Here is a 25,711-nt window from a genome sequence, read left to right as displayed (position 1 = left end):
TTTGAATACCATCACAAGCTGTCTCAAAGCCCTGGATATAAATGCAGAACCAGCAGGACAGAGGGTAGAAAGAAAGGGAAAATAGGGCTAAGAAAAAATAAATAAATAACAATTTCAGATATGTGAGACTTTAGGACAGATTAAAACCTTAATAGATGCTGGAAGCCACCAACAATTACAGGTCAGCCTCTTCCAGAACTTACAAATCGCAAACATTTTGATCAAAAATAGTGTGCTTGTAAAGGCTGTGGCTAATTTGTCCCCGGTGTCACTATATAGAAATAAAAATTCACCTGCAGTAAGCATAAAAGCATTACTTGGCATAAAGTCTTAAGTACAGCAGTCTTCATTTGAATAGTTTGACGCAGTTGGCTGGGTACCGAGATTACCGAAACTAGTTTTCTGGACACTGATAACATTAAACTAGACTATATCTGCTCCTACGTGTTGATGAAACAAATCCAAACAATGCAAAGGTGATGACTAGGATGGAAAAGTAAGTTATCTGAGTATGACTTTGCAATGGCCATCTAAGATGTTTTTCACCATTTCTTTCTTCTTATATATACGTATTTGTGTGTATACACACACATTATTAAACTATTAGATCATTAAAGGAAAAAAAGTATTAAAAATAATGAGATTTCAAGAAAAGAGCACAGAAATAAAGCTGTCACACTGCTGAGTGTTATCACCAAGATTTAAAAGGAGATGGAGCAAAGACTTGTACTAGACAGTAAATTGAGGTTTTTGAAAGGACAGAGAAAAACAGAGCTAAACTATGCTTAAAATGCTTGCAGACTTAAAATTGGACGGAAGCCATATTAAAACATTCCATTTGCCAACACTACCACGTTGTGGCATCACGTGTCAGTGTAAAGTTATGCTGGCAAATACCAACTGCTCCATGATGGCTGCTACATCCTAATGAAAGGTATCGATCATCTTCCAGGAACAAAAGCTGGTAAATCACATATTGATAATCAAATCTAACCAGAAATGGGTCAAAGATTGCTTTGCTCCTGTCAAAATTCTTTGTTTTCAAATAAAAACTTCTGAAGATCAATGAAAATTAAAAATGGCAAATTAGAACATAAAGAGCACACTTAAAAAAAGATAATGAGGAAAGTTAAAGCATACACACAAGCCACTGAGCCTTCCAGCTCTGCTTTTCTTTAATGAGATTAACACAGCTCCTGGGGCTGCCATCTCCAATCATCACTTAGATTATCAACTGGACTACAGCCAAGGCTCTAATTGCTGCACAGAACAAAGTCACTATTACAATAAGTTTATTTAATTCTGTGCGACAGCTTACAAGCTTTTTCCCACACAGCACTGGTTCTTACAGACAACTTGGCAGTTTTGTTACCTGTAGCCATTTCTTTTCTTGAAAGAGCTGCTTTCGTTTTGTGGCCGAAACCTGTATCCTCTCCTTGTAAGTGGATCTCAAAAGTTTATGTTCGTTTTCATGCCAAAGCTGGATTTCTTTATTTCTAACCCTTTGCGGGAGGTAAAGACAAAAGCTAAGAATTAGTGTTCTCACTGGGTATTGACTGCTTCAAGATTAAAGAGGTAAGAATGCTGCATGTTACCTTCAGATTCATAACGCTCCGCCACCAGAATGATTACATCTTAAACATATACACAGTTAGTGAGCAAGACATTTCCCTTGGCATATCTTCCTTTATTATATCAAACATTTACACTGTTTTTACAACACGCAGAAGAAGGAAAAAGGAAAACTTGTATAGCTTCAGGCTTCCCCCAGCTACTTCATTTTTCAGAAATTTATCATTCACCGCCTTGAAATAGACAAAACTAAGGCATGTAATTTCTATCAATACAGAGAGAAATCTCTTTCAGACAGAAGTTTAGAAACTTGCCAAAGCCATTTTTTTGCAGCTTCTGTCAGCTTTTGGAACCCATGCTAGAGATCATCTGGAGCGTTTGCTCCACAATGCCAAATTTTATTTCTCTCCAGCACAGCGAGCTCTTTCAAAATCGCAGTCAGTGGGATTCCTCACAGTGGTCGGTACAACCCTCAGCTGTAAATCTTTGCATGATTGGACCCCAAGATAATCAGCACGTTACATTAAGTGTCAAGTTTATAATCAGCCTCTCAAAATGCACCTGCAAACGATGCAAACCTATTTTGTCATGTATGTTTCTGCGTAAAGGCATGCACACTTGTAAGGCCAATTGCACTTCCATGTCCATCTCCAGAGACAAGTACGTACATTTCCACATAAAGGGTACAGATGCATTTTAGTAGCTTGTTTAAAATAAATAAATAAAACTTTGTCTCAAATGAAGGACATTTTTGAAGCATGATTTCCCACTGTAATCTTACAAAACAAACACATTAATGCCACACAAAAAACATGCATCACAGGTGGTGTAAGCGTGATTAATCACACAATTACAATCTCCATGCACAGCTGTTTAACAATGTAGAACATAAGATTCATGTCTCTTCTGCAGGATCATCAGAATACACGCTTTACTCCCTCTCTGTGGGCCAAAATGTACTAAAAAAGGCAAAAAAATTAGTTTTAAAATAAATGGCACTATTACTTAAACAAAATTCATGTAATGATTGTGTATCTTCATTTCTGCAACAACACAGTAAATCAAGCACCCATGTGTGAGGTGCTAGGACATCTGTGTATCTGTGCCTGCCATTATAGATTACTGGGGCTTCAACCAACCACATTTTCCCAGATTCTCCAAAGCAATTTTAAAGATTAAAGAGGTAAGAATGCTACATGTTACCTTCAGATTCATAACACTCCACCACCAGAATGATTACATCTTAAGCAGATACACAGTTAGAGTTTTTTCTTTTTTTTTAAAAAAAAAAAAGCTGCATTTTTCTGAAAACTGCATGCAACAGAAATTTCTAAGCAGCTGATCAAAATCTAGGAAATATTCTACAACAAACAAACATTATTCTGAGAACCCCTTGGAAATCACATATACGTCTGCCTGCTTGGTATTGAGGAAACAGAAACAAAATCTCCCTGATCTCACTGAATGTGTGTTACCACACGAACATGGTACTGTTCCTAACCTAAACATAACCAGACTTGGCTCCTACCATATGCCCACAATATCCCATGCCAATGCTGAGTGCATTTACCTACAAATTCATCTCATAATTTAATCATGTAAAACAAAATCAGGGCGTGAACGTCAGTCTCATATGTTAAACAAATAACTTGCCATACACACTTCATTTAAAAAGTTCTTCATTTGCAAGAAGATGAGACTGGCTTGATTACAGTAAAACTGCAATGTTCTGGTCTTCTGGGGCTAGTCTGACTCATCTGTTTCATTTTTGAGTTGAAAAAGGACACTTTGGACATCATTGTTTTGTTCTGATTCAAAAGGAAAGACTGAAGTCTACGAATTTGCATTGAAGAAGTGGTCTAGCTGTACTATATAAAAATACTGTTGAACAAAAAAAATTAAACTATTACAACCCCCTACTGAAGACAAAGGGTATGCTCGCTCCCATCAACAAAGGAGCCAGACTGCAGACAAGTGGTGTGAAAGGCTATATGAATCAAGCAAGAAAAATAAAAGGTGCACAACAACAACAGTCAAACTCAAGCTCAAAGAAAAGAGCATGTGCAAGACAGAAAAGTGAGGAGTAAGAGGATATTCATCTGACCCTGAAGAATGGCACTGCTCTCGCACCTGTGCAAAGAGAAGAGTTACAGGTAAAATCATCAGGAGAGCAGGAAAACTTTCATAAACGTATACATTATTTGTAATATATATTTATATATAAATATAATACATATATTTTATATAAAAATAACCAGACTACATATTTCAAGGAAGCTTTAGTGAATCAATTCCTGTGACACTGAAAATATCACCAGCTCTAAAGCCAAAAACATTACAAACTAATGCATAGAGAGAGCACATTTTAATGATAAAATACACTAATCTTTAAGGAATGGTAAAACAGCTTCTTAGAGCCTCAGAAGGCAGGAGAAAATAGGGAATGAAGTTAGTTTTAAACATGTCTCATTACTAACTTTTATAAGTATAGGCTAAAAATATGCGTAAAATCCAATAGATAATTTCTCAATAAACCCTATTACTTGTACTGATTTTATCTAATTTTCGTGTATATCAAAAAATACACCAAAATTTATTTTCTGGCACACTGCAACCTTTATATATACAAGCTGCCAGAATACAAAAGGTTTTTCTTCTTTCATTTGTGCTACAGTATTTGAGAATAGCTTCCAACACCTATGAATAATCCTCTTACTTTTAACAACAGTTAACCAGTAGCATAGCTGAAGAAAGACCCAGGAATAGATGCAACTTTTTCTTCGTAAACTATCTATCTCCCTTGGGTCATCCAAGGCATCTCACATTCCACCAGTCTTTGAAGTTGTTCTCCCTTCAAGAGAAGACTGAGAAGTTATTTTTGTGACTTTGTACAGTGCAGAGCACATTACTGCCACCTAACAAGTGATGCATAAAAGGAAGCTCCTAAAGATCTATGCATCTCAAAGAAGAATCTGTTTTTACTTTATATTTAAATGTCCTTTAATTGAGTGAAAAGGAGCGTCACAATTAACTCCATGGGGAACCTTTGCTCAAGCTGCCTTGCTGTCATACACCTAAGCTGCTGGGTCAGGATTCAATCCCATTCTTACTCAACATCAATCAGTAAAGTTCCATTTGATTCACCATTTCATCATAATCAATCTTTTTAAGGGCAATTCTGAAAGAACTGTGGGAAAAAAGGGAGAGGGCAAGTTTTCATATATGTGCTCCATATTGATATGCTAGAAGGTCCTTAAAAACCTGTATTAAAATTCTTCACAAACTGTATTCCATACTTTAAGAAAAACAGAAGTGTCATTTCGCATAGTAAGGAGGCATCAAACTTACCGATCTGCAGCCCAGCGCAACATTGCTTGAACTTGGGTAACAAACCTATCCAAAAAATTGCTAATTGAAGGATGTCTTGAAGGGAGCTGGAATTTTAAAGATTTTTTTTCTTTCTCCAGTTCTTCTAGTTTCCGTCTAAATTTATCAGCTAGACATTAAATTACAAAAAAAAAAAAAAAAAAAAAGTTATTGAACAGAGAAAAAAAGGTTCTGTTTTAACTGAAGAAGAATAAAGGTTGGTCAACAAGAACTAAAATCCAGATCACAAATGGTCCTTTACCTTTGGATAAAATACTTCAGTCTGTTTTGCTCTGGCACAAATTGCTGAGACTACAACGGACAATATCAGATAACCAGGATGCTCAGCAACTTTATTCTATGACAAGGATAAAATTGCAGGCTTTCCAGCACTTTCACAGAGATTTAATCTAGTAAGGCTCAAAGTTATCAACCATGCTCTTTTCCCAGAGTAACAGCTCTGAACTGAATTTTCTGAAAACTTCCACTTTTCACTGCTCCAGTTTTAAAACAATCTTAAATAGAGTGCTCTGACACTCCTGTAGCTCTATAGACTAAGAGCAAACACTTCTCTATTTAATTTAGTCTTTACTTTGTCTTCTTCCTCTGTGTAGAAACCAAAGAAACATGGTTCCAAATACAGATAGTTATTTCTGGTATGTTTATCCTCTATTCCTATGGTGCACACATACTAGGCAAAAAAAAAATCACACACAGAACAGATAATAAGCCTGGCTGGTCCAAGCCAGAACACCTTTGATGATACATTAGTCAAATCAGAGAGTTTTGAGTTACTCCACAAATGGAAAACCTTTACAATCCAGTACTTTCCTTGTGACCTTGCTGTCTGCAATCTTGTGTGATTAGCATTCCTTCCCTTCGAGCATTTTCAGTACATGTTACTATCAGAATAACATCCATCTGTGCATGCATTTTACCACTTATTTTCTTTCTTTATCCTCAAAGGGGTTTTAAGAAGAGAGGTGGTTTACATTTGCTGTTTTAGTGAAATGATCCATTTTTACAATAATCTATCATTAGTATTGATCTCCCTTCTGCTTCTGTGGTGATGGGGTGGAAATAAAGACACAGACTGTACTAATGAGGCTAGATCTCCCTAGGCCTGCAGACTGTTCCAAGTAGTTAAACTCATGCTATTATTATTATTAGGGTAAAAATGCTGCAAGAAGGCTCTAGATGAAATTGCAAGCACAAAAGTTACTGCAGGGTCCAGGCCTTGCCCCAACAACCTTTCTGTACATGTGTGTATACTTGGTATACTTGTCCTGCAGAGGAGAAAACCCTCTTCAGCACTGGAGGTAAACCAGGTCTGCAATGTACTTCTCAGGGGCCACAACTGAACAGATTCCTCCCGTCCCTATCTCCACAGGGAAACCACACAACATAAACCACCAAAATATAGCAGGCTTAAGGACTGTGAAAAGATGAATGAGATTTTTTAATCTTTTTTTAAAGTACTTTAGAGAGCAAATAAAATAGCTGTATTGTCCATCTTCCTTGCAATATTTCATATGAAGTTGATCAGGAACTAGAATTTGAAGCTTGACTCTTTCCAAGGATCAAAACCCTGTGCATCAAAAATAAAGCTCACCCACACAGAAACTTTGCAAGAAGTCCTACCCAGGCACACTCCCCTACCATGCACAAGTTTGTACAGGGAAAAAGCCACCAAAGGAAGATAGACAATGAGTTAAGTCTTCATCCTCAGAAAAAGTCAGTCAAGTCTTTGGCAACACGGGGCCATTCCCAGGACTTTACAGGGTAGAGATGGCAGCCTGGGATGGAACAACTCAGCTAAGGCCAGACTCACTGGGAAAATCTGAGACCAGCTACGGTTATCCACAACCACTCTAAGAAAACAGTTACGTATCTGGCAATAACGATACTTCCAGACATTTCACATCAGTATGGATATCAATATAGACATAGATCTGACATGCTCCAAGTTGTTGGTTTTTTTCCCCGTTTAATAGCAGTGTGTTAGACTGTGCAAACACCTCCCAGTACTCTCAGCCATAGGTGCAAAGGGCAGCAAAGGCCGCAATCAATCATTAAATCTCTTGCAGTTTTTAAATGTATGGTAGATGAGCACCCTCAAAAATGATGATGAACCACCGTGGTTCCTACTGCACCTATTGCTCCCTTGAGACTGGAGCTCTCCTGTGAGCACCTCATCACAGCGGTGGGCAGGTACAGCCAGTCCAAACATGGGCTCAGGGACCACTAAGAGCAGACACACAGCAGTCCTCCTTTCCTCTGTCTGCCATTTCATCTGACAGTTAATTCTGATGCTGAACAGCAACAAAGCTCAGGGCAGCAACTTGAGGGCTAGCTGAAGTTTCAGTGAGGACAGACCAGAGCTGCCAGCAGAACTGCAGTGCTGCAGTAACTCGCACGCAGATTGTAAAACACAAAAACCGCTGGGGCTATCAGCAGAGCCATCTCACATGCTCAGGATCCTATTAATACTGCAGTGGACAGAAACAGCAATTCTACCAAGGTCCTCATCTGTTTTCCTTCACTGTACCCCGAACTGAGAAGAAGGGACAGCCAGGCAGGACACTGCTGAATGCGTCTCTTTCAGGTTTGCTCCGGTCAGTTCAGGATTAAAGAAGCCCAATCCAAACACTCAGCCAGCTGTAGCTTGAACTAAAAACATAACAGGATTACAAACCCTGATGAAGACTATACATAGATTACCCAAAAGAATCTCTCCAAGTCAGAAAAGCATCAGTGGTACCTATGCTTGATGGGATCAAAGTTTGGCACTTTGGCAAAGTGTTCCAAGCCCCATCACTACAGCATGGAGTACATCAAATTTCTCCCTTTCTCCTCACCCACCCTTGCTGTTTGCTTTTTCAAATAGGATTTATGGGAGGAGAAAAGTGAACATAAAACATGTTCACTATAGAAAGCTATAGTTATAGAAAAAGATCTAAACAAGGCCTAAAGGGTCGCAAGGAGGTGTACATGTGTTCTGACATAGCAATGCTGGTTTAGATAGCTCGTTAGGCACTACCCCAACCATATTATGCAAACCAGAAATTAGGGCAACTAACTGGAAATAGTCCTGAGCCTTGTGGAAATGCCTTGAGTTAGCTTTCTTTCCCTAGGGCACACCATCACAGCAGATGAGGCAGCCAAGCAACTGACAGCAGACAACAGTAGGCAATGGTTATTATTGGCAGGAGAGAGAAGTTTTGGACAAGCATGTATTAGCAGCCTCTTACAGTTTTTTTGTTTGTTTTCTTTTAAAAAAAGAGCAGTAAGGAAACACCCAAGTTATTGACAAATCAAGCCAGGATCTCTCTCACAGAGCAGCATTATACAGATTTATTGGTTTCAGGTCAGAAGCAATATATTATCTGGAGCTGTTCTGTGTGTGTAATATTGAAATAAAGGCCAGGTGATCTTGGATGACAAGGAGCAGGCAGGACCATTCCTTCTTGGGACACCTCTGAAACTCCCATTCATCAGCAACTCGACAGGATGAGGACACAGATGAGAATCCCAAGCCCATATTTTGACCAGAAAAATGTATCAGCATTTGCATCTCATGTGGAATTTCAAACACTAACATCAAAAATATCACTATTACAACCAGAAAAAGTAAGAACTGAATTTGGTCAGTGGTCACCGACCATCAAAACAAGCAGAAACACCTACTTTTACTCAAATCATTCACTGTTAGGCTTCCTTCGTTCCCTGAACAGGGTTTATGGCAACCCTCTACAGCTATTCAAAGAGTTTGGGCACATGGCAGAACACACTTTCCCTTCCCAGCAGGTATGGCAGCAGCATTTACTGTTGTAAAGCTTCCCAGGCATTCATCCATAACAGGGCATTGCCAAATGGCAGGCTTCAAGGAAGACATAAAGACTCAAGTGCAGAAATAAACTACAAAAAAATGGCCTGGGGAGAAGAAACAACTAACTTGCATTTGGGATGGCAGGGCAGGAAAAGACAGGATCATTCTGAGAGATGCATGTGACAGGACTCAGAGGTACTACTACTGTGACTGAAAGATGGGGAATTAACAACACAGGTTTATATTTGCACTGTGCTCTCCAAAACCCAGCTGCTGAAGGAGGAGGCAGATTGGTGTTCTCCTCTGTATCCAGGGCAAGCAGCTGGAAAATTTGCACTGAAAAGGGAGCAAATGGATAAAACCCATCCTATGATACTTCAATTTGTTCTTTGACATGATTATGCTAACACAATGTTTTTGTGTCCAGTCGTTTCATCCTTCCCAGCCCTAGAAACTGGCTATTTTTGGAAGGAAAACAGATGAGGGACCCCACATGACACTTCATTCTCTCATTAATTCTTGGCTGCATCCTGCTTTATATATTCCAGTCTACACAGAATTCAATTAGCTTCTACTATGAGACATTTCTAAATCATTTGTTCCACTGGTATTTTGTAAGTATTGTTGCTGGACATACCTGCTTGTCACCTTTCAGATTAAAAGATTGGTTATCCTATCATCATTAGGGATTACGTCCCAAGAAACTCCACCACCACTGAGCTGAATACTGCAGCACTCAGCTTCTGGTCTCCTCTCCTAGAAAGGAGCCCCCTTGGTTTGACCTGGCTGATGTCTTTAGTGCATGGAGAAACCAAGGCACCTCAGTGCCAGCTGCTGAGCAGGGAGCCATGCAAATAAGGTTTATCTCAGTCCAGCATTCCGTGCTGTAACTCAGAATAGAACTAGATGAAGCAGAAGTAATGGAAATGATCAGAATTCTAGCAAAGATGACACATGAAAGAGTTCAAAGAGATGGATTTTATAATCTACCAAAGATAAAGACTGAGGGGAGCAACTTTCAGTATGCCAGGAAGCTGCAAAGAAAGAGTTAATAAAATGCTTTTCACCCCTACTCAGAACTTGAGTCCTCAGTAACAAACCTGAGTTGCAACAAAGGAGAACAGGAAAAACAGAGACAGTAAAGCACTAAAACTAGCTGCTTGGGAGAGCCAGGAAATCTCTATCAGTGTTAGTTTTCAGGTCAAACATCTCTCAGGAGTAGCTCTGGCATAGTTTTTAAAGCTGAGGCCAGCAAAATCAAATGCATGCTCCTGAGACCCCTTTCCACCATACTCTCTAGGATTTTCTAGCCAGGAAGCAGACACAGAAAACCATTGCTATTCATAAGCCATTAGGCTCAAGAACACCACTTTCTTTTACCCTCATTTTAGATTTTTAAGCATGTTATTTAAATGCAGAAAAGACCTTCACAGAATTCCAGAGCTCACTGATGAACTGAGACATTTAAAGAAACCACATGAACTCAAACATACATATCACAAACTTAATACTTTGTTCCTCTATTCCCATACTTGACACTAAGTCATCTAACACAGTTTACGTGTAAAAAGCAATTCCCTCATTTGAGGAAGTAGCATGATAGACATTTGTTCTAAAATGAAGGAACTTTAAGGTATTCAATACAGACTGCTTTACAGGCCAGCAAATGGAATAAAGCATAATTCCCTTTACCAGCCTTTTATTTCACTGTATTCTGTTACTAGCTTGCTGACTTGGAGCAGTCCTATGGATACGTTAGACAAAGTCCCTACTTCTGTGCAAAAGTCAACCTTTAAATTGCCTCCATCCCCACTGTTACTGCCTGGTGCACTCCAAACATCCCACTCTACTTGAAGCCAGCCCAGGGTGCAGGCCTGGAAGAGGCTGACTAACTGCTGTTCTCAACCGAACAGACAGCAGCCCGAGAAATGCACGGTCTCCAAGGATCATGCTTTGTAACAGCTTTGAGCAAAGGAAGCGATTTCCATAATTTTTAATTGACCATATGAGAACATCTGGCTACCTACCTACTTTTTACATATTCTAATGTGGTTTTGTATTATTATTATTCCCATGAAGCGCAGTTTCACTTTATCAGAACTATTTATCATCATTTAAAAAACATTTAAGAAGATCATCACAGTAAGGGTAGAACTTCATTTACTACTGATGCATATATTTACAGTTATTTATGTCTGCTCTTTGCTGATAGGTGGTAAGATGATCAATCGTGTTATTCTACGAGCTGCTGGAGGACATTAAGAAAGCGTCTCTTCAGCTAGTTCAACTAGAGAAGACCATTTGATCCTGCCCACAGTTATGTAAACAACCACCTTCTTTCCCTCACTTCCCTCAAAAATCTGAGGGACTTAAAACAGGATTTGTTCAGAGTTTACATGTGAAAAACACACAGTACAGTCCTGAAGTCTTTTTCTTAGCTGCTAGATATACTTCCAGAGCCAGGCAGCCTTCCCACCATTCACTTTCTTAAAAATTTAAAAGCTTCCTAGATGACTTAAGAATTTTTGTATACTCAGCATCAGAAATATTTTATAACCTATTTTGTACAAGCAGAAGAACTCCCAAGATGCGCCCAGCAACCCGTGCCCAGCTGCACACAGGAGCAGACTAAGAAGCAAGGCACAAAGCGTCCCCTTACCTCGGTACTGCTTCCTGAGCCTACAGTGCTCGTCACAAGAAAGCCTTCCTGAGCAAGACACTACTCCTCGACCACTGCTTTGTGGGAGGGGAAAGTCATGAGTGGATCAACATTTATCCACTAGAAACTTCTCTTTTCTGTGGTCATGTATGCTTTTGGTCTCCAAAATACCCTATGACAGACAATTTCAAAATGTAGTTATGAATTCTATAAACACACACCCCAGCTGATAATTTTAAAAAGTCTGATGATCTTATTAGGTGTTTTTTTTTTTTCCCTTTACTGTGAATATAAGATAACATTCCACCTCTGCTTTCCCCACACATCAATAATTGAGGCATTTTTATTTTTGAATTGCACCATTCATTTTTCTGGACAGACACTTATATTAGCTAAAGCAATCCTACAAAGGCTAGGAAGTGAAGAGTCTAATTGGGATCTTGAATGTGACTAAAATGCAGCTAGATAAACAGACTATTAAGCAAGGTGTCTGTAGCCCAATTACAAGCATTGGTCCCCTGCAAAATTACTTGCAGGAGAACATGCAAACCAATTAATGTCCAGATATAATGTGCAAAGACATATCCTGTGATCAGAAATGAAGGCATTACAAGCAACTGGAGTCTGCATATGCTCTTCCTTTAAGGATAAATTAACCATTTAACAGTGTTAAGCAGATGCATGGTAGAAAATACTAGATTCCTTCCAAGTCCTAGCTCACTCGATATGTGTAAAAGGGAGCTTTAGACTACATGCAGAGAGTTGTTGAACTGCTGCCCCTCACCGTGTGCTGTCTGGTCATTGGTGGAGAGCATGACCCTTTCTACCTTTCATTCACCCCTACATAAGGAAACCAGCAAGACAGCCCTAGTGCAGAGGCAAACCCCACACCCAAGCCAGGCAGGCTCCAAACAGGCCCAGGGCTGGGGACAGCCACTGGAAGAGCCTGCTGGGATGACAGGAGCAGCGGCTGCACCCCAGAGCTCTGCCTACTCTACTGACTATGCCACTAACAGGGGCCAAGCAAAACAGTTTGGCACTGAGGACTCAACACCCGCAGTTTGGGGGCCTTAATTCAGGCTGGGCTCAGTGTAGTCCCATGGACTGAAGGCCAGTCAGTAGCTGGACTCCCTGGAGCACATCTTTGTTTCGCCTGAAAGAAAAGCATTGATGCGTTCTGCGACTGCTCTACAATGCAAAGCAAAGCACAGGATCTATGGGACAACTGGGAGATTTCCTTCAGAGGCTCACACACCAAATCTTAACTAAAACACTATTTGGGCCAGGATCTTTGGAATACTTCTAGTAGTCAGTGGAAAAAGTAGCTCCTGGAAAGGACAGTGAGCAGATGCTAAGCTCTCCAGACGAGGCCATAATCCCCGGGTACCACAGCCAAATGTTTCTGTTCCGTGTCCTGTTCATAAAAGGATAGAGCACAATGCAGGTGAGAATATCCTGCTTACCCACCACTTAATTTTTCCATTAAAAAAAAAAAAAAAGGCAACTTTGTGGAATTGAGCACACCGGGCATGCTCCTGAAGTATCAGCACGGCCTTGAGGGGCAGACGAGCAAACCAAACTCCTGGCTGCTGAACAGCCTTTGGAGTCTGAAGCAGCCGTGACAAAGCAGGAGGGTCAAAATCTGTTCAAAATGCTACATTCCACTATTCTTTATTCTGTGTGTATTTCTCAGTTATTTGGCACTCATACTATGTGTGACAAACCCTTCTAATTCCCACTTCACCCTACTGATACGCTAGATGGATGTTTGCCATTGACTTTGGTGCTATTTAAAGTTAAAAGCCCAGTAACCTGAAGAGTGTAAGAGAGCCACCCTCCTGAACTCCCAGCCAGACTCGAGGCACCAGAGTGGCTAAAACACACAGCAAGGACCTGAAGTCACACTCGGTGCTCCTAGCTTCCCCTGCTGCATGCTACATTACCTGCCCACAATTTCTCCACTCTCACCTTTCCTAGCAAGAGGAGACTGGCATGCATAACGCAGGAGAGGGGAAAGGGAAGGAAACCTGGTATTCCAAGCAGTCCCTAGAAAAAAAGCAATGGAGAACAGTGTCTGAAGGACTTCTTACAAGTGCTTCTCAAGCAGACCGTCTCCCAGTGTTTTTCCCCCCTTGGTCCACACTAGTTACAACCCAAGGAAATTGCTGTGTCCTTAAAAGATACAGAACATTTCAGAATTTAATATAGCGAATGTCAGTGCTGCAGCAGGATTGGGAGTCTGAAAGCTTTAAAAATACAAGAACAGACACATTTCAGCTGTTATACTTCTTATGGAAAGAAGCTTGACACATTGACAGAAATTGATTTTCCCTCTCTAATTCATATTGGATTTGAGAATGTTCGTTTAGGCTTTGAACAAAAAGTGCAATTCTTAAAAATTTCACCAATGCTTCCTCAAAACATACCATCAAATTTCCTTTCCACTGGGTTTTCCACCTCCAGTCTACACTTGAACATTGAAAAGTCTATGCTGTGTGTGAAAATTCTTTCCAGAAGGGCACCAGTGAAAGCATAGCGTAGACTCAGCCTAAGTTTTGTCCAGTGCCCTTATTTCGTATAATATCCCCAGCAGAAGCATCGGCGACAAATTCCGGCTCAAATCTATAACATGTTCTCCATATCCTAGCAATATGAGTTAAACAGAGAGGTGATTTATGGGCACAGTCCACAGGACTTGGTGGGGTTTGTGAGGGTGTGGGTAAAGTTACTATCAACGTCAGCTGGAAGGTCAGCAAAAAGCCCCAAAACCAGAAAGGTTCCTCCAGCTGCCTCTGGGAAAGGAAGGGGGTGAGCATCCCATAGAAACATAGGAAAAGCAACATTTTTCTAATGCTGGCCAAGTAACTTAAAAGGTTAACCACCCAAATCAGTATTCTGACATTTTCTCACTTGTTATCACCTGACAGCGACGTAGGCTGACCTGTCCTTACAGCTGTTATTTCTAGGCTGAGTTTAAGGCACATCATGACGATCTGGATAAACTCACATCTCTTCTAACATGACTATCCTGCAAGCAAAGTAGTTATTATTTGCCACTATCATCTCACAGAAAAGCCTCCAATGTAGGCCAAAACCCAATCATACAAGGCTCAGACAACAACAGGAAAAAAAAATCCTACTCCAATAAACCTACAATCAACAAAACAAACAATAGTCAAAAGACAAATGGAGAAGACAAAGCATAAGACAGCCTGTATGGATGAAAACAGTGCACAATACTTTCATCATACCAGTAGCTAAATCTCCACTGCCTGTAATAGGAAACTTCTGAAAAACATTATATTTTGATAGTTGTTTTTAACAGCAATAATTTTAATAGTGAGAATTTAATAAGTAGTTTGCATTGCAGCATAAACTAGCCACTTCCATAATTTGCTAAATGCTGGAGTAATTACATTTTTAAAAGTGCCTGACATGCCTAACAGTTACTGAAATAATAGACAATTTTCTGCATATGACAAGCCCTTACTCATCTTTGTAATTGCACTAAAGTAATGGTACAATTCCACGCAGTGTCTATCCCAGACAGTCATTATCTTTGGATTTGCTGCATTTGTAAATTCCTTCAAACACAATGAGGGTTTCAATGCATCGACATTTTTTGGAGACATCATTTCTGTTTTAATCAATTCACCGTACAAAATAAACAATGCCCTGTTGACTGTTTGCTTTTGATATTCTTTTATAAGCATCAATTTCCAGTGGAACCACTGAGATGTCTGCATTTCCAATATGACTTTACAGTAAAAATAATATACGATAACATTGAAAGATACATTAAAGGGAAAAACAAGCTGATTGCTGGTGCACTTTATTTGGTATCAACATTATTTTGTAAGCAGTGCTGACAGTACTGTCACTATATATGAAATTGTACAGAAATAAAGAAAAACATGTACGGCTGATTCCAGGATGAATCTGCATTAAAAAAATGGAAAAAAAATGTAAGGAGGTAAGGCTATACAGCACAATGGCATAGATCCCTATTCTGAATTAAATTTTGCTCTGAAAAAGAGCCCTCAAAACCAGGATGCTAGCAGAAATGAATACAAAACTCCTTGGCTTACAATACAGCCATAAGAATACTCCTTCTTTTATTAGAGTTGGTAGAGGAGGAACTTCGGTAACGGTTTCCCAGCAGCACTGTTCGCATACATGAATGACTGTCAGCTATATTTTAATCTGAACAGAGGATTCAATCTTGTTCCACTATATCCCTTTCCTCACTCCAAGAATGTCCAAGCCAATACCTGTCTTTCTTAACTGCCACTGAATAAATACAACTGATCAATTAGAAGATAGGCCAGCCAATTAACAAAGAAGCAATGCAGTACTTTACAAAGAATTGCATTATATTACGTGACACTTGTCATTTCATCATTTCAACAAAGTGAGTTCTAAATACTCTACAAAAAATAAAGAAAGTTTGATGGACTACACCTTGGCTTTTATAACAAGGATTTTATGACTAGAGACAGCCAGATTACATTGAGATTTTCTGTACCAAGCTCTATTTAGGCACACATTGTGGATCTAAAGTTCTTTGTTCCAGCTGTCAGACAAAGAAAAGGATCCTTCATTATTGTCTCACCTGAACATACTGAGAACACCATCCTGAAATACAGTCTGAATGTTTGAAAGGTTTGTGGTTTTTTTGTTGTTGTTTGGTTGGTTGGTTGGTTTGGTTTTGTGACAGAAGTACAAGACTAGTATAGATAATAAAAAGAGTTTTCCGCAAGGTTTATTTTCATATTCTTAAAAACCTGTTTTACCTGTGCTGTAAAAATGCACACCAAAGCATTACAAGCGCGAGGCTAAGAACACCAGTGAGTAGGCATTGAGTTGCTTTACGTTGAAGTTTGAAAGAAAATAGCACAGATTTTAAGATGTGGTGGATATTAAATTGTGCAATTGTAACATCTAAAAAACTGGTTTGCAGTTTTGCAAAGTTACCAGCTACAGGTCAGCATCACCAAAACACAGTTAGACATTATCCTCTTTCTATGGTAAGGCACGCTGATGAAAAGGTATCAAATATTCCATCTTATAGAATGGATATTACATACAGTTAACTATAATGAGAATATAAATGTGTGCACACAACCTCAAACTGATTGCTCTGAAAACTGCAGAGGGAAACTCTGCAAGGAAACTTGAAGCTTTGCTCTAGAAACAAAAAGAGAGAGTAGATAAGGAAGTCTTTGTGGTAACTGAGCTGAAAAAAAGTGCATTCATTATAGATGAGTACTTGGATGACAGAATTTTGCTTTTAGTTAAACAAAATCTTTCTTTTTCCTCCCTCACTCCATGCATTCCCCTTCATGAGTTCTCCACAATAATGGTCAATGCTTTATCATATTCCAGGTCTCAGTTTTAAAAGTCTATACAATCTCAAATACATGCATCTAATTTCCTGTTTCAATGTTCCTTCTTTACCCCTGATGCCCTTCAAGGATTAAAACTTCACCTAGAATTAAACCGATACACTTTCTGATACACTCTGCATCAGCAGATGCAAAATCAAAAACTGTTTACAAACTATTAAAGATGCTAGTGTAATTCAGTCTAGCTACATTTCCAATTTCCAACATCCATCACCATTCTAGCACCCAGAACCCAGGAACTGCACTGTTTTACATCATCCAGAAAAGGTCATATCCATAAAAAGAAAACAGTAGAAGAAAAGAGTTTACAACATTTGACATTTGTTCTCAGACTATTTTGTCTGCCATAAATCAGAATCAATTCACATATTTTTAAATGTTTTCAGATTCAATTAATTTCCACCAGCTGAAGGAACCTGAATTTAGTGACAAAGGATATCATTTAAACACAGAATAGTTGCTGACAACTGGTGACTTACTTCCTTGCCTGTCCTTTCGAACTTTGTTTCACAACCCAATTCCCTCTTCTCTGGGACACCCCTATCCTAGTTTCTGCCTCCTCTATTTCTCTGCCCCTTCACCCTCTTCTCTTCCCACACCCTCCATCTCAGCTAACATCCATTTCTTCAGTCTCCTTTCTTTCCCAACAGTGATTTGGTTCCTCCTGAACTTCTGCCTGACACAGAAATTCACTGCCTGATTTACAAAGAGGCCTCCATTAAACCTCCTCCTTTCCCCAACCACACTCTTGACTTTATCAAAGGTTGGAATAAAGTTAAATTTTAGTAGGACACAGTGATAGGAAAACAGAGGAAAAAAAGGCTTTTTAGCTATCTGATCTTCACGTGCAGTTTATTGGCTTGCATATACTGAGCTCTTGACTCTTTCCTAAATGCCATCTTCAGCATCACTTTCTCAAGATTGTTTTTGGTACTAATGCATGTATGGGGTGAACACAAAATAACTGAAGTCATTTTGGGCAGTGAAACGCAACTGTAGTTTGATCACACAACTGTAAAAGGGGAAAAATAATAGAATGTTAAATGTAAATGCTGTAACCCCTCTTTTTCCTGAAGGCTATATTTCAAGCACGCTTTGTCCAAGTTTTAAGTCATTAAAGTTGTCCAAATTTTAAGACATTAAATCACAGAATCACAGAATCACAGAATCGTCTAGGTTGGAAGAGACCTCCAAGATCATCTAGTCCAACCTCTGTCCTAACACTAACAAGACCTCCACTAAACCATATCCCTAAGCTCTACGTCTAAACGTCTTTTAAAGACCTCCAGGGATGGCGACTCAACCACTTCCCTGGGCAGTCCATTCCAATGCCTAACAACCCTTTCAGTAAAGAAGTTCTTCCTAATATCCAACCTAAACCTCCCCTGGCGCAACTTTAGCCCATTCCCCCTCGTCCTGCCACTAGGCACGTGGGAGAATAGACCAACCCCCACCTCGCTATAGCCTCCTTTAAGGTACCTATAGAGAGTGATGATGAGGTCTCCCCTGAGCCTCCTCTTCTCCAGGCTAACAACCCCAAAATATTATCTGACATTCCCATAAGGGCACTAAATTCTGTAAAAATATAGTAATTTGGGGGGTTTCAAAGCAGTGTGAAAAGTAAACATCTCTACTAAAACACGTTCTCAAACTGAGCTGTAACACAGGCACATCTCACTGCAACATCTTATGGAAGACAAGCAGATGTAACACACTTCCTTGAATGGTAGCTGTGTGTTCTGCATGTCGGGAACAAAGCTTTGAAAAACTGGGATTTCCACCACAACACAGTCATTTAAAAATGATCCAGTCTGTATGTTAGGGCAACAGGGTGCAAAGCAGAGCTGGCAATTCTCTGTTTTCCAATCCTCACCCATCCATCAGATTTTTGTAGTATTTCTTGTGAAGTTAGCAGCAGCTTAAAGAGTATGATAGAAAGAAAAAAGTTAAAGAGTTGTTTGATTTCCCCATAGGAACCTCACAAAGCAATCTATCAGCCTGCTTTGCACTGGAAAGGCTGAAGTGAACAAAGGAAAACATTACCATACAAAACCTCTCCCACATGGGTGTGTTTTCCTTTTTGCTGCTTCCCATAAGGCTCTCAAAAACACTGAATGCTAACTAAAATATTACAGGATCCTGCAAATCTCCTGCATACCTTTAAACAAAATTAAAGAATAGTTACAGGCTTATATGCATAATCAAGAAACACCATCTAGAAACTCTTTGCCCAGAGTTTCCTTTTATGCATCTACATGTATCTGCATTTTCAGGGGGAAAAGAAGAAGAAAAAAAAAGAAAAACCCATAGGGATATACACCACAGTTTCATGGGAAGGGTTCTGCCCATGGCTGTTAGGCAACTTGAGGTCGCGCTGTATTCTCTAATGAGCACCAATTCCCCAGTGCTGCTACACGATCTCAAACAACCCCATTTCTTTCAGTTTCTAGGTCCTCTCTCTGTAAAAATGTAGACTGTAACAATTGCTCCACGGGGGTATCATTAGGCTTAATTAACACCTGTGTGAGATCTTCAGATAAAAGGATTACTATAATTACACAATATTAAGTGCTTCTTGCATAAGAAACCCTGTATTATCCCTTTCATAACTTGACCTTTTTGTAAAACTTAGTGCCTTTCTTGTTCTTTTACAGGACTCTCTTCCCTATAAAGGACTGTCTTACCTCTTCATCTTGTAATTTCACAAGTAGGTAAAGCACAGTCTCTCCTATTTGAAAAGAAGGGAGGCTGGAGTCCTTTTTTTTTTAAAACAACAAAAACCATTGTCCCCTTGCCCCCATCTTCCTCTCTTTTACACATTTTTCACATTTATGACCTTTTCATCATGGCTCTGCAGCTGTCCCTCCCATCCCAGTCCTAGCGCAGAACTTGTGGAGGTGTTTCTGGCAGGAGAGTTACCCTCCCCACGCACAAAGCACCTGCGGGGCTGCACACAAGGATCTCAGCGCGGATCAGTGTGGAGATGACCACAAGGCTGTTTGAGTGCCCCACAGACCTCTACCTGCTCTTAGGTCCCCGTTCAGCAGCAGGGTTAAGAACAAGAGAACGTCCCATGGACCCCAAAAGCAAGACCCCAAAGCAGGACCCGAGGCCCAGCTGCGCCGAGCTCATATGGCAGCAGCGGATTCCGCTCAAGCACAGCAGCTGCGAGGAAGCTCAGCTCCCTCCATCCTCCTGCTGCAGAGGGCTCTGCTCCACAGAAAAGACCTCACATGTCCTGCCCCAGCAGAGAAGAGCAATGCCAGGGCAGTCTCAGTGCTCTCCCTGCTTAGCACGGCTAAATGTGAAAACTCTGAACACAGGCTGGCTGCCTTCTTTCAGCCTGAGCCTGCAGCATTTCATCGCCTGCAGCAGCCTCTCCACCTGCCCATTAGAGCCTCCCCGGGCTGGAAATTCAAGTTGCCAGTCGGGCAGATGCCTTGCCTGAGAGCCAGGTGAGAATCAGAGCCAGGAGGGAAGGGCAAAGAGGAGCAGAGTTTGATGGGACTTGACCTGCAGAGGTAAGGGCAAGAGCACCTGCCGGCTATTGCCATCCTCTCTTGAAGGGGTTCAGAAAAGCATGTGCTCCAGAAAGGGCATGGGATTTGCCATTTTTGTATGAACTCACATACAAAAGACAGGACATGTTTCAAGTGTAGTACTGTAGGCCCTAGAGCTGCAGCACAGAAGGCATGGGTTCTGCTTCAGCCCTGCAGCTGAGCTCCACAAACACCTCCTGCAAGCATGGAAAACAAATGCACTAAAGCCTGCTCTTTTCTGTAGCATGTGTTAACCACAAATGGAAGTGCTGCAAGAAATATGTTTATTAGCATACAGCTTTCCAATAACTAATATTTACCTTATTTAATATTTACTAATATTTACCACATGAGCTACAATTAAATAGCATTTCTACAATAGTGAATTTTGTTAATGTACTTCACACTATGCTAGTACATCCACAACACCTCAACCGTTTTCCACAAATACAGAAGAGGCTGTTCTACCATAGCGAAATAAACATTGCCATCCAGCATCCCACCTTGATTCTGCCCAGCAGCATCCTCTGCTATTGATATTGTTTGAGCCCTGTCTTTAAAATAACAGGCAAGGATTAAATGGATGTGTCTAAACAGCAACTTCCATAAATATTTTTTTTTGCAAATACTTCCTGCAAATGCAATAGAAGATATCTGCTTTCCCCTCCCACAGCCATTCAGCTCCTATTTACTTTACCTCAACTGGACAGCTTAGGAAGAACTGTGGTAAAATATGTAGATAAGACAGATGGTATTTGTTGCTCTTTTATCAGTCCTGCTGCTTAGTAGTTTTCCAAAGTCATGATAATTTATCACTTGAAAAGTCCCAAATACATCCCGGATTCCACTACAACTTCGCCTTCCCTATTTTGTAAAGTGGAATTATTTCTGCTTACAGGAAACATCAAACCTTGAACCAAGTACCTGAACTACATGAAGACACCTGAAACTACCGACTTTTGTTCTTTGCTTTTAAATGTCAACTCAAAAAGCTTTATTTATTTCAACAGGTCTGAATAGAAGCCGTCCCCTGTAGTTCACAGCTGGAGCAGTGGGGCAGGAACAGCTCGGCCTTCCTTTTACAGTCCTCTTCACAATATCCACCCTCACCCTAACACGTGCTCATAGCTCTGTTCCTCCCCACACAGAGTATTTCTCTCTTCCCAGAATTATATGATAAATTTTTCTTTAACATATAAATAACCAACCTACTCAACATATACGGTCCTCTCAGGAGAAATGGTATATATATATGTATACCTCATGGTATATTGGAAGCTGTTCATCTGACTTTTATGTCTCATTACTTTTATGGACAGAGATTTTAAGACAAGAAACAAGGTTAAAAATATCACTAACTGGTTACAGAACAATGACAAGAGGAGAAAGAGTCGAAACAATAGATTTGACTGTAAAATACCACTATTTTGAAGAGTGTGTTGCTAGACTCTCAGTTAATCGGTGTTCAGTTTGCAATTCTGGCAGTGGTCATTTCTAAGCAAGACATTCTTCAGTGACAGAGGACATGAAAGTAACTTTTCTCATGTTATTTACTAGAGGCTTCACATTTCAACACATATCTGCTTCCAAACAATAAGCTCCTGTCAAGTTAGTGTTCCATCAAATCTGTCAATTGAAATTCATTTTGTGCTACAGGACAAGCCGACACATTGCATAAAGGTCAAGTGGAAAAATGTCCCTTCCACTACATCAATGTCAGAAGTTGGTAAAGGTCACTCCATCCAATAATTGCTAGTACAGAAAATAACTTTGTTGCAATCTACATGATTTAAAAAAAAAAAAAACTGTTGAAGTCTTTCATTTTTTCTAAGGTGTGACACACTAACATTCCTGTCATTTTCCTGTGGCCCATACACTCTAATGAGAGCAGCCTGACCTACAGGCTCTATAGTACAGCAAATATAACACAAAATTACATTAAGATAACGTTTCTGTAAAAGAATGAAAATTAAAAACCCGGTATACCTCAGTTATAATACCTTATAACTGTGAAGCTCCAATCAAAATAGGAGTTCAAAGGGCTTCAGAGTCTCATTAAAATTTGGAATGCTGTGGTAAGATGAGCGATGATATACTCATTTTACGGACCACTTGTCTGAAGCAGAGTGAAGCAGCTTGCCTAGTTAAAAAATCCAAAATCAAATATGATCACAGTCTAATACTTTAAAAAAAAATGAAAATCTGCTGCACTTTTCTTATAGGTTCCTGTTCCTGCATAAGAATTCATTCTCTCTCTCATCTGCTTCTCCAAAAATTATCACTTTATAGTTTGGAACACCAGAAGTCATAACATGCAAAATTAACATGTACAAATACAGAAGTTAGCTTTACATCAATTTAACACTGGAGATGCAGTCGTAAGGCTGAACAACCCGACTAACATAGCTGGATGTATGACCCTCATCATGAGAATAAGCCTGGCTTGTGTTGCAGAATAGCAGAAAAGAAGGGGAAAGAAAATGCCAAGGCTCACCTTGTCTCACTGCATCAATCCAAAACTGGCTCATTTACAACTCAGTATACTCTCAGTATCCATTATTAATGAAAGATTTTAAAAGGAACACTGGTGCATAGGATTCAGATCCTGTACCAAGACAAGTTTGGAAGACATTTTGCAGTTACTGGGAAAAGTGGTAGAAAGATTTTACACAATGGACTTTAAAAGCAGAAGACCCCAAGGATCTCTCTCACCCTAGCGTGCAACCAATGCTCTGATTACAAATCTGGATGCCCAATGCTTACAAAGTTACCTAGGTCCTACTAGATTCCCCCAACCGAATATAACCTGTGTGCACCCTGTGTGCCTTTCTTCTTCAATCAAACCAACAAGAAACAACTTTTTGTTAAAGAAACAAAAAGTTAATCACAGAGATGCAACTCTGTCTCTATGACATACATTAGCCACCTGAATGTCCCCAGAATGAGGCCAGTGGAAGTTTTGTTATCACCAACATTAACAACCGAATCAGGCTGTGGATATGTACTGTAAGATGCACAGTACAGATATATGTAGCCACGTATGTCTCTTTCAAAGCATTTTTGCTTCACTTAGGGGGGAAAAAAAGAAAAAAAAAGATGTGGCGTAGTATAGGAACTTGTAGCTCCTTTCCTAGGTTTTCATTTCCACAGTGAAGTGGAAGCTGGAAGCAGGCCAAGGGATGGGGTCACATTCTTCACAAACCTCTTCACTGCCACTTCAGCTGCCATTCGAAAGAATGGGAGCAATGTTTGTTTTACCCTCTGGCATGTTTCCTAAGCGTGTCAAATTCAACTAGTTATTCAAAGATACTCAATAACAACACTATCAAGACCTTAGAAAGCCATAAAGGAATTGTAGGTTTCTTCAGCGACAAGCACAATGACTGACGGCAGCTCCATAACGTTAGGTTGCGAGCAGATGCAGTAAAGCACATCCAGAAGAAAACAAGATTAGTCTCCACATTATCTGTTTTCCAGCTGATCAGTAAAGAAGGTTAGGAAACACAACTTTAAAGCCTCTTCTAGGCTAACAAAGTACTAGGTTAGGTTAACAAAGCCTGTATTTGAAGACTCTCCCTTGAGATGTGGATGCTTTATTGTAACTGCATTACCACAATAGAAAATACTCCTCCTTTCTGGAGAACATTATTTATGTTCACCCAGAAACTTCATCAGATGAGTGCATTACCATGTCAAGAAAAATTTATCCTTGCCAGCTTTCTCCTACCTGAAGACATAAAGGCTTAAAAATCCCTATTTAATAATCTAAACATAAAGAATCTCACATCCTCTGAAGTCTGTGGGATGTTCAGGTGCACGGCCCATTTGCAAACTGGAGTGGTTGTAAGAGCCTAAATTAGGGAAGAAAACTGCAGTGGTTTTGTTTGTTTTTTAATAAAGGAATGAAAAGTTAAGTTCACAAACCTTATCTTGCATCTTTCCAAGCACAGTCCAGCAGCATGTATGTACATGCAACACAACACGGGCATTTTACACCAGCAGAAGAATCAAAAGCACTGTTGAAGTGACAAGAATTGCCAGACTACATCAGACTCAGGTCCAACTAGCACAAGATCCTGCCTGCAGCAGTGACAAGTGGATGTTTCAACATTTCAAAGGATGGAGAGAAAGGCCTACAGAGGCAGCCTGCCAGTCTCTGGAACGCTGCACACACTCCAAGCGCCAGGAAATGCTACCAAACTCTTCAACGGTCTCCAGGAATTACAAGGCTGTAATATCCTGTACTTAATGCAATTATGCTGAGTCTCAAGAAATAAACCTTCAAATAAAATTCCATAGTGCTAAGTTTCCAAACCCTTTTTCAAAAATACATTTTTAAAGAGAGCTAAGCAGAAGCCACAATCATGGCACAATAGGTGATGTGTCAAATACATGAAAGAATACACCAAAATGAAAAAAGTATTTGCATAATGTTTCAAAGAAAGTGAAAGTCAGAATATTATTCTTTCAGAAAGCTCCTATAGAATATTTCCCTCTGTACAACTACAGTATATCCCTGTTACTGAGCTTCACTGATGATCAGAAGCCTTTTTTTTTTTTTTCAAATAACTTCTACAGAAGTTCTCCCAGATGATGCTAAATTTGCACTGTCATCATTCTAATTTGCATTCATCTTCTTCCCCCCTTCTTACTAGGCAGGAGAATTAACATAAAACTCCCAAACTTAGAAATGAAATATTTTGCAAGTAGCAAAAATTGTTTCTTCTTCATTTCAGATGTTCCTGGTGACTTCACCCCGTTTCACTGATCTATCTTTGAAATCCAAACAACTCATCATATGTACATATACTTAACCTGACTTGAAATTACTCCTTTTTCAATGGCAAGAATTAAGGTATTTGATGTTAAGGTACCCTCTAGCACTACAGCTTCTTGCCCTTTCCTAGCTTGGCTTCATTTTTCTGCACATGTAAACAAGACTTTGGCTTCCTTATTTAAATCCACTGAAGACAAGACCTATCTGTGAAACTAGAGTACACATTTCCTCAAATCTGGCAGAAAAAAATGGAATCTTGTTTTGTATGGCAGCTGGCCACGAGGCTCTCACTGGGCCTGGGTGTGGAGCTCACCCAAGGATGTTACAGCATGGTGCAATTCCAGCTGAACCCCTGATGTGCAGGCTTGTCACCACTCCTGCACTCACATCGGGGCTAAGAAAGCAGTCACAAGGCCAGCAGTTTTAGCTCCAGGCTGCAGGCTAGAAAGGAAGAAACAAAGACATCTGTGTAAGCTTTAAGAGCCAGGTCAAGTGAGACGTACAGCGATAGCTCAGTACAGCTGCTCCGCTCCCCATACTAGAGGTAGCCTGGGAATTTCCTAG

General features: G+C 39.9%; 1 protein-coding gene across 7 annotated transcripts in view; it reads right to left on the bottom strand.

The window, feature by feature from the left end:
* The window catches only part of DISC1 (DISC1 scaffold protein), a 202,486-nt gene that overhangs the window by 136,603 nt on the left and 40,172 nt on the right, over positions 1 to 25,711 (bottom strand). For all 7 annotated transcript variants that reach the window (XM_040551461.1, XM_040551465.1, XM_040551462.1 and 4 more), the window contains 2 exons: positions 4,921 to 5,068; positions 1,373 to 1,502 (listed from right to left, as the gene is read on the bottom strand). In XM_040551461.1, the coding sequence (XP_040407395.1) occupies positions 1,373 to 1,502; positions 4,921 to 5,068 (278 nt within the window). The remainder of the gene's footprint in view (positions 1 to 1,372; positions 1,503 to 4,920; positions 5,069 to 25,711) is intronic.

This window comes from Cygnus olor, chromosome 3 (genome assembly GCF_009769625.2).
Source record: "Cygnus olor isolate bCygOlo1 chromosome 3, bCygOlo1.pri.v2, whole genome shotgun sequence".
In the NCBI taxonomy this organism is placed as follows: domain Eukaryota; kingdom Metazoa; phylum Chordata; class Aves; order Anseriformes; family Anatidae; genus Cygnus; species Cygnus olor.
Note: the sequence above shows the minus strand (reverse complement) of the source record. Positions and strands in the feature narration are given on the sequence as shown.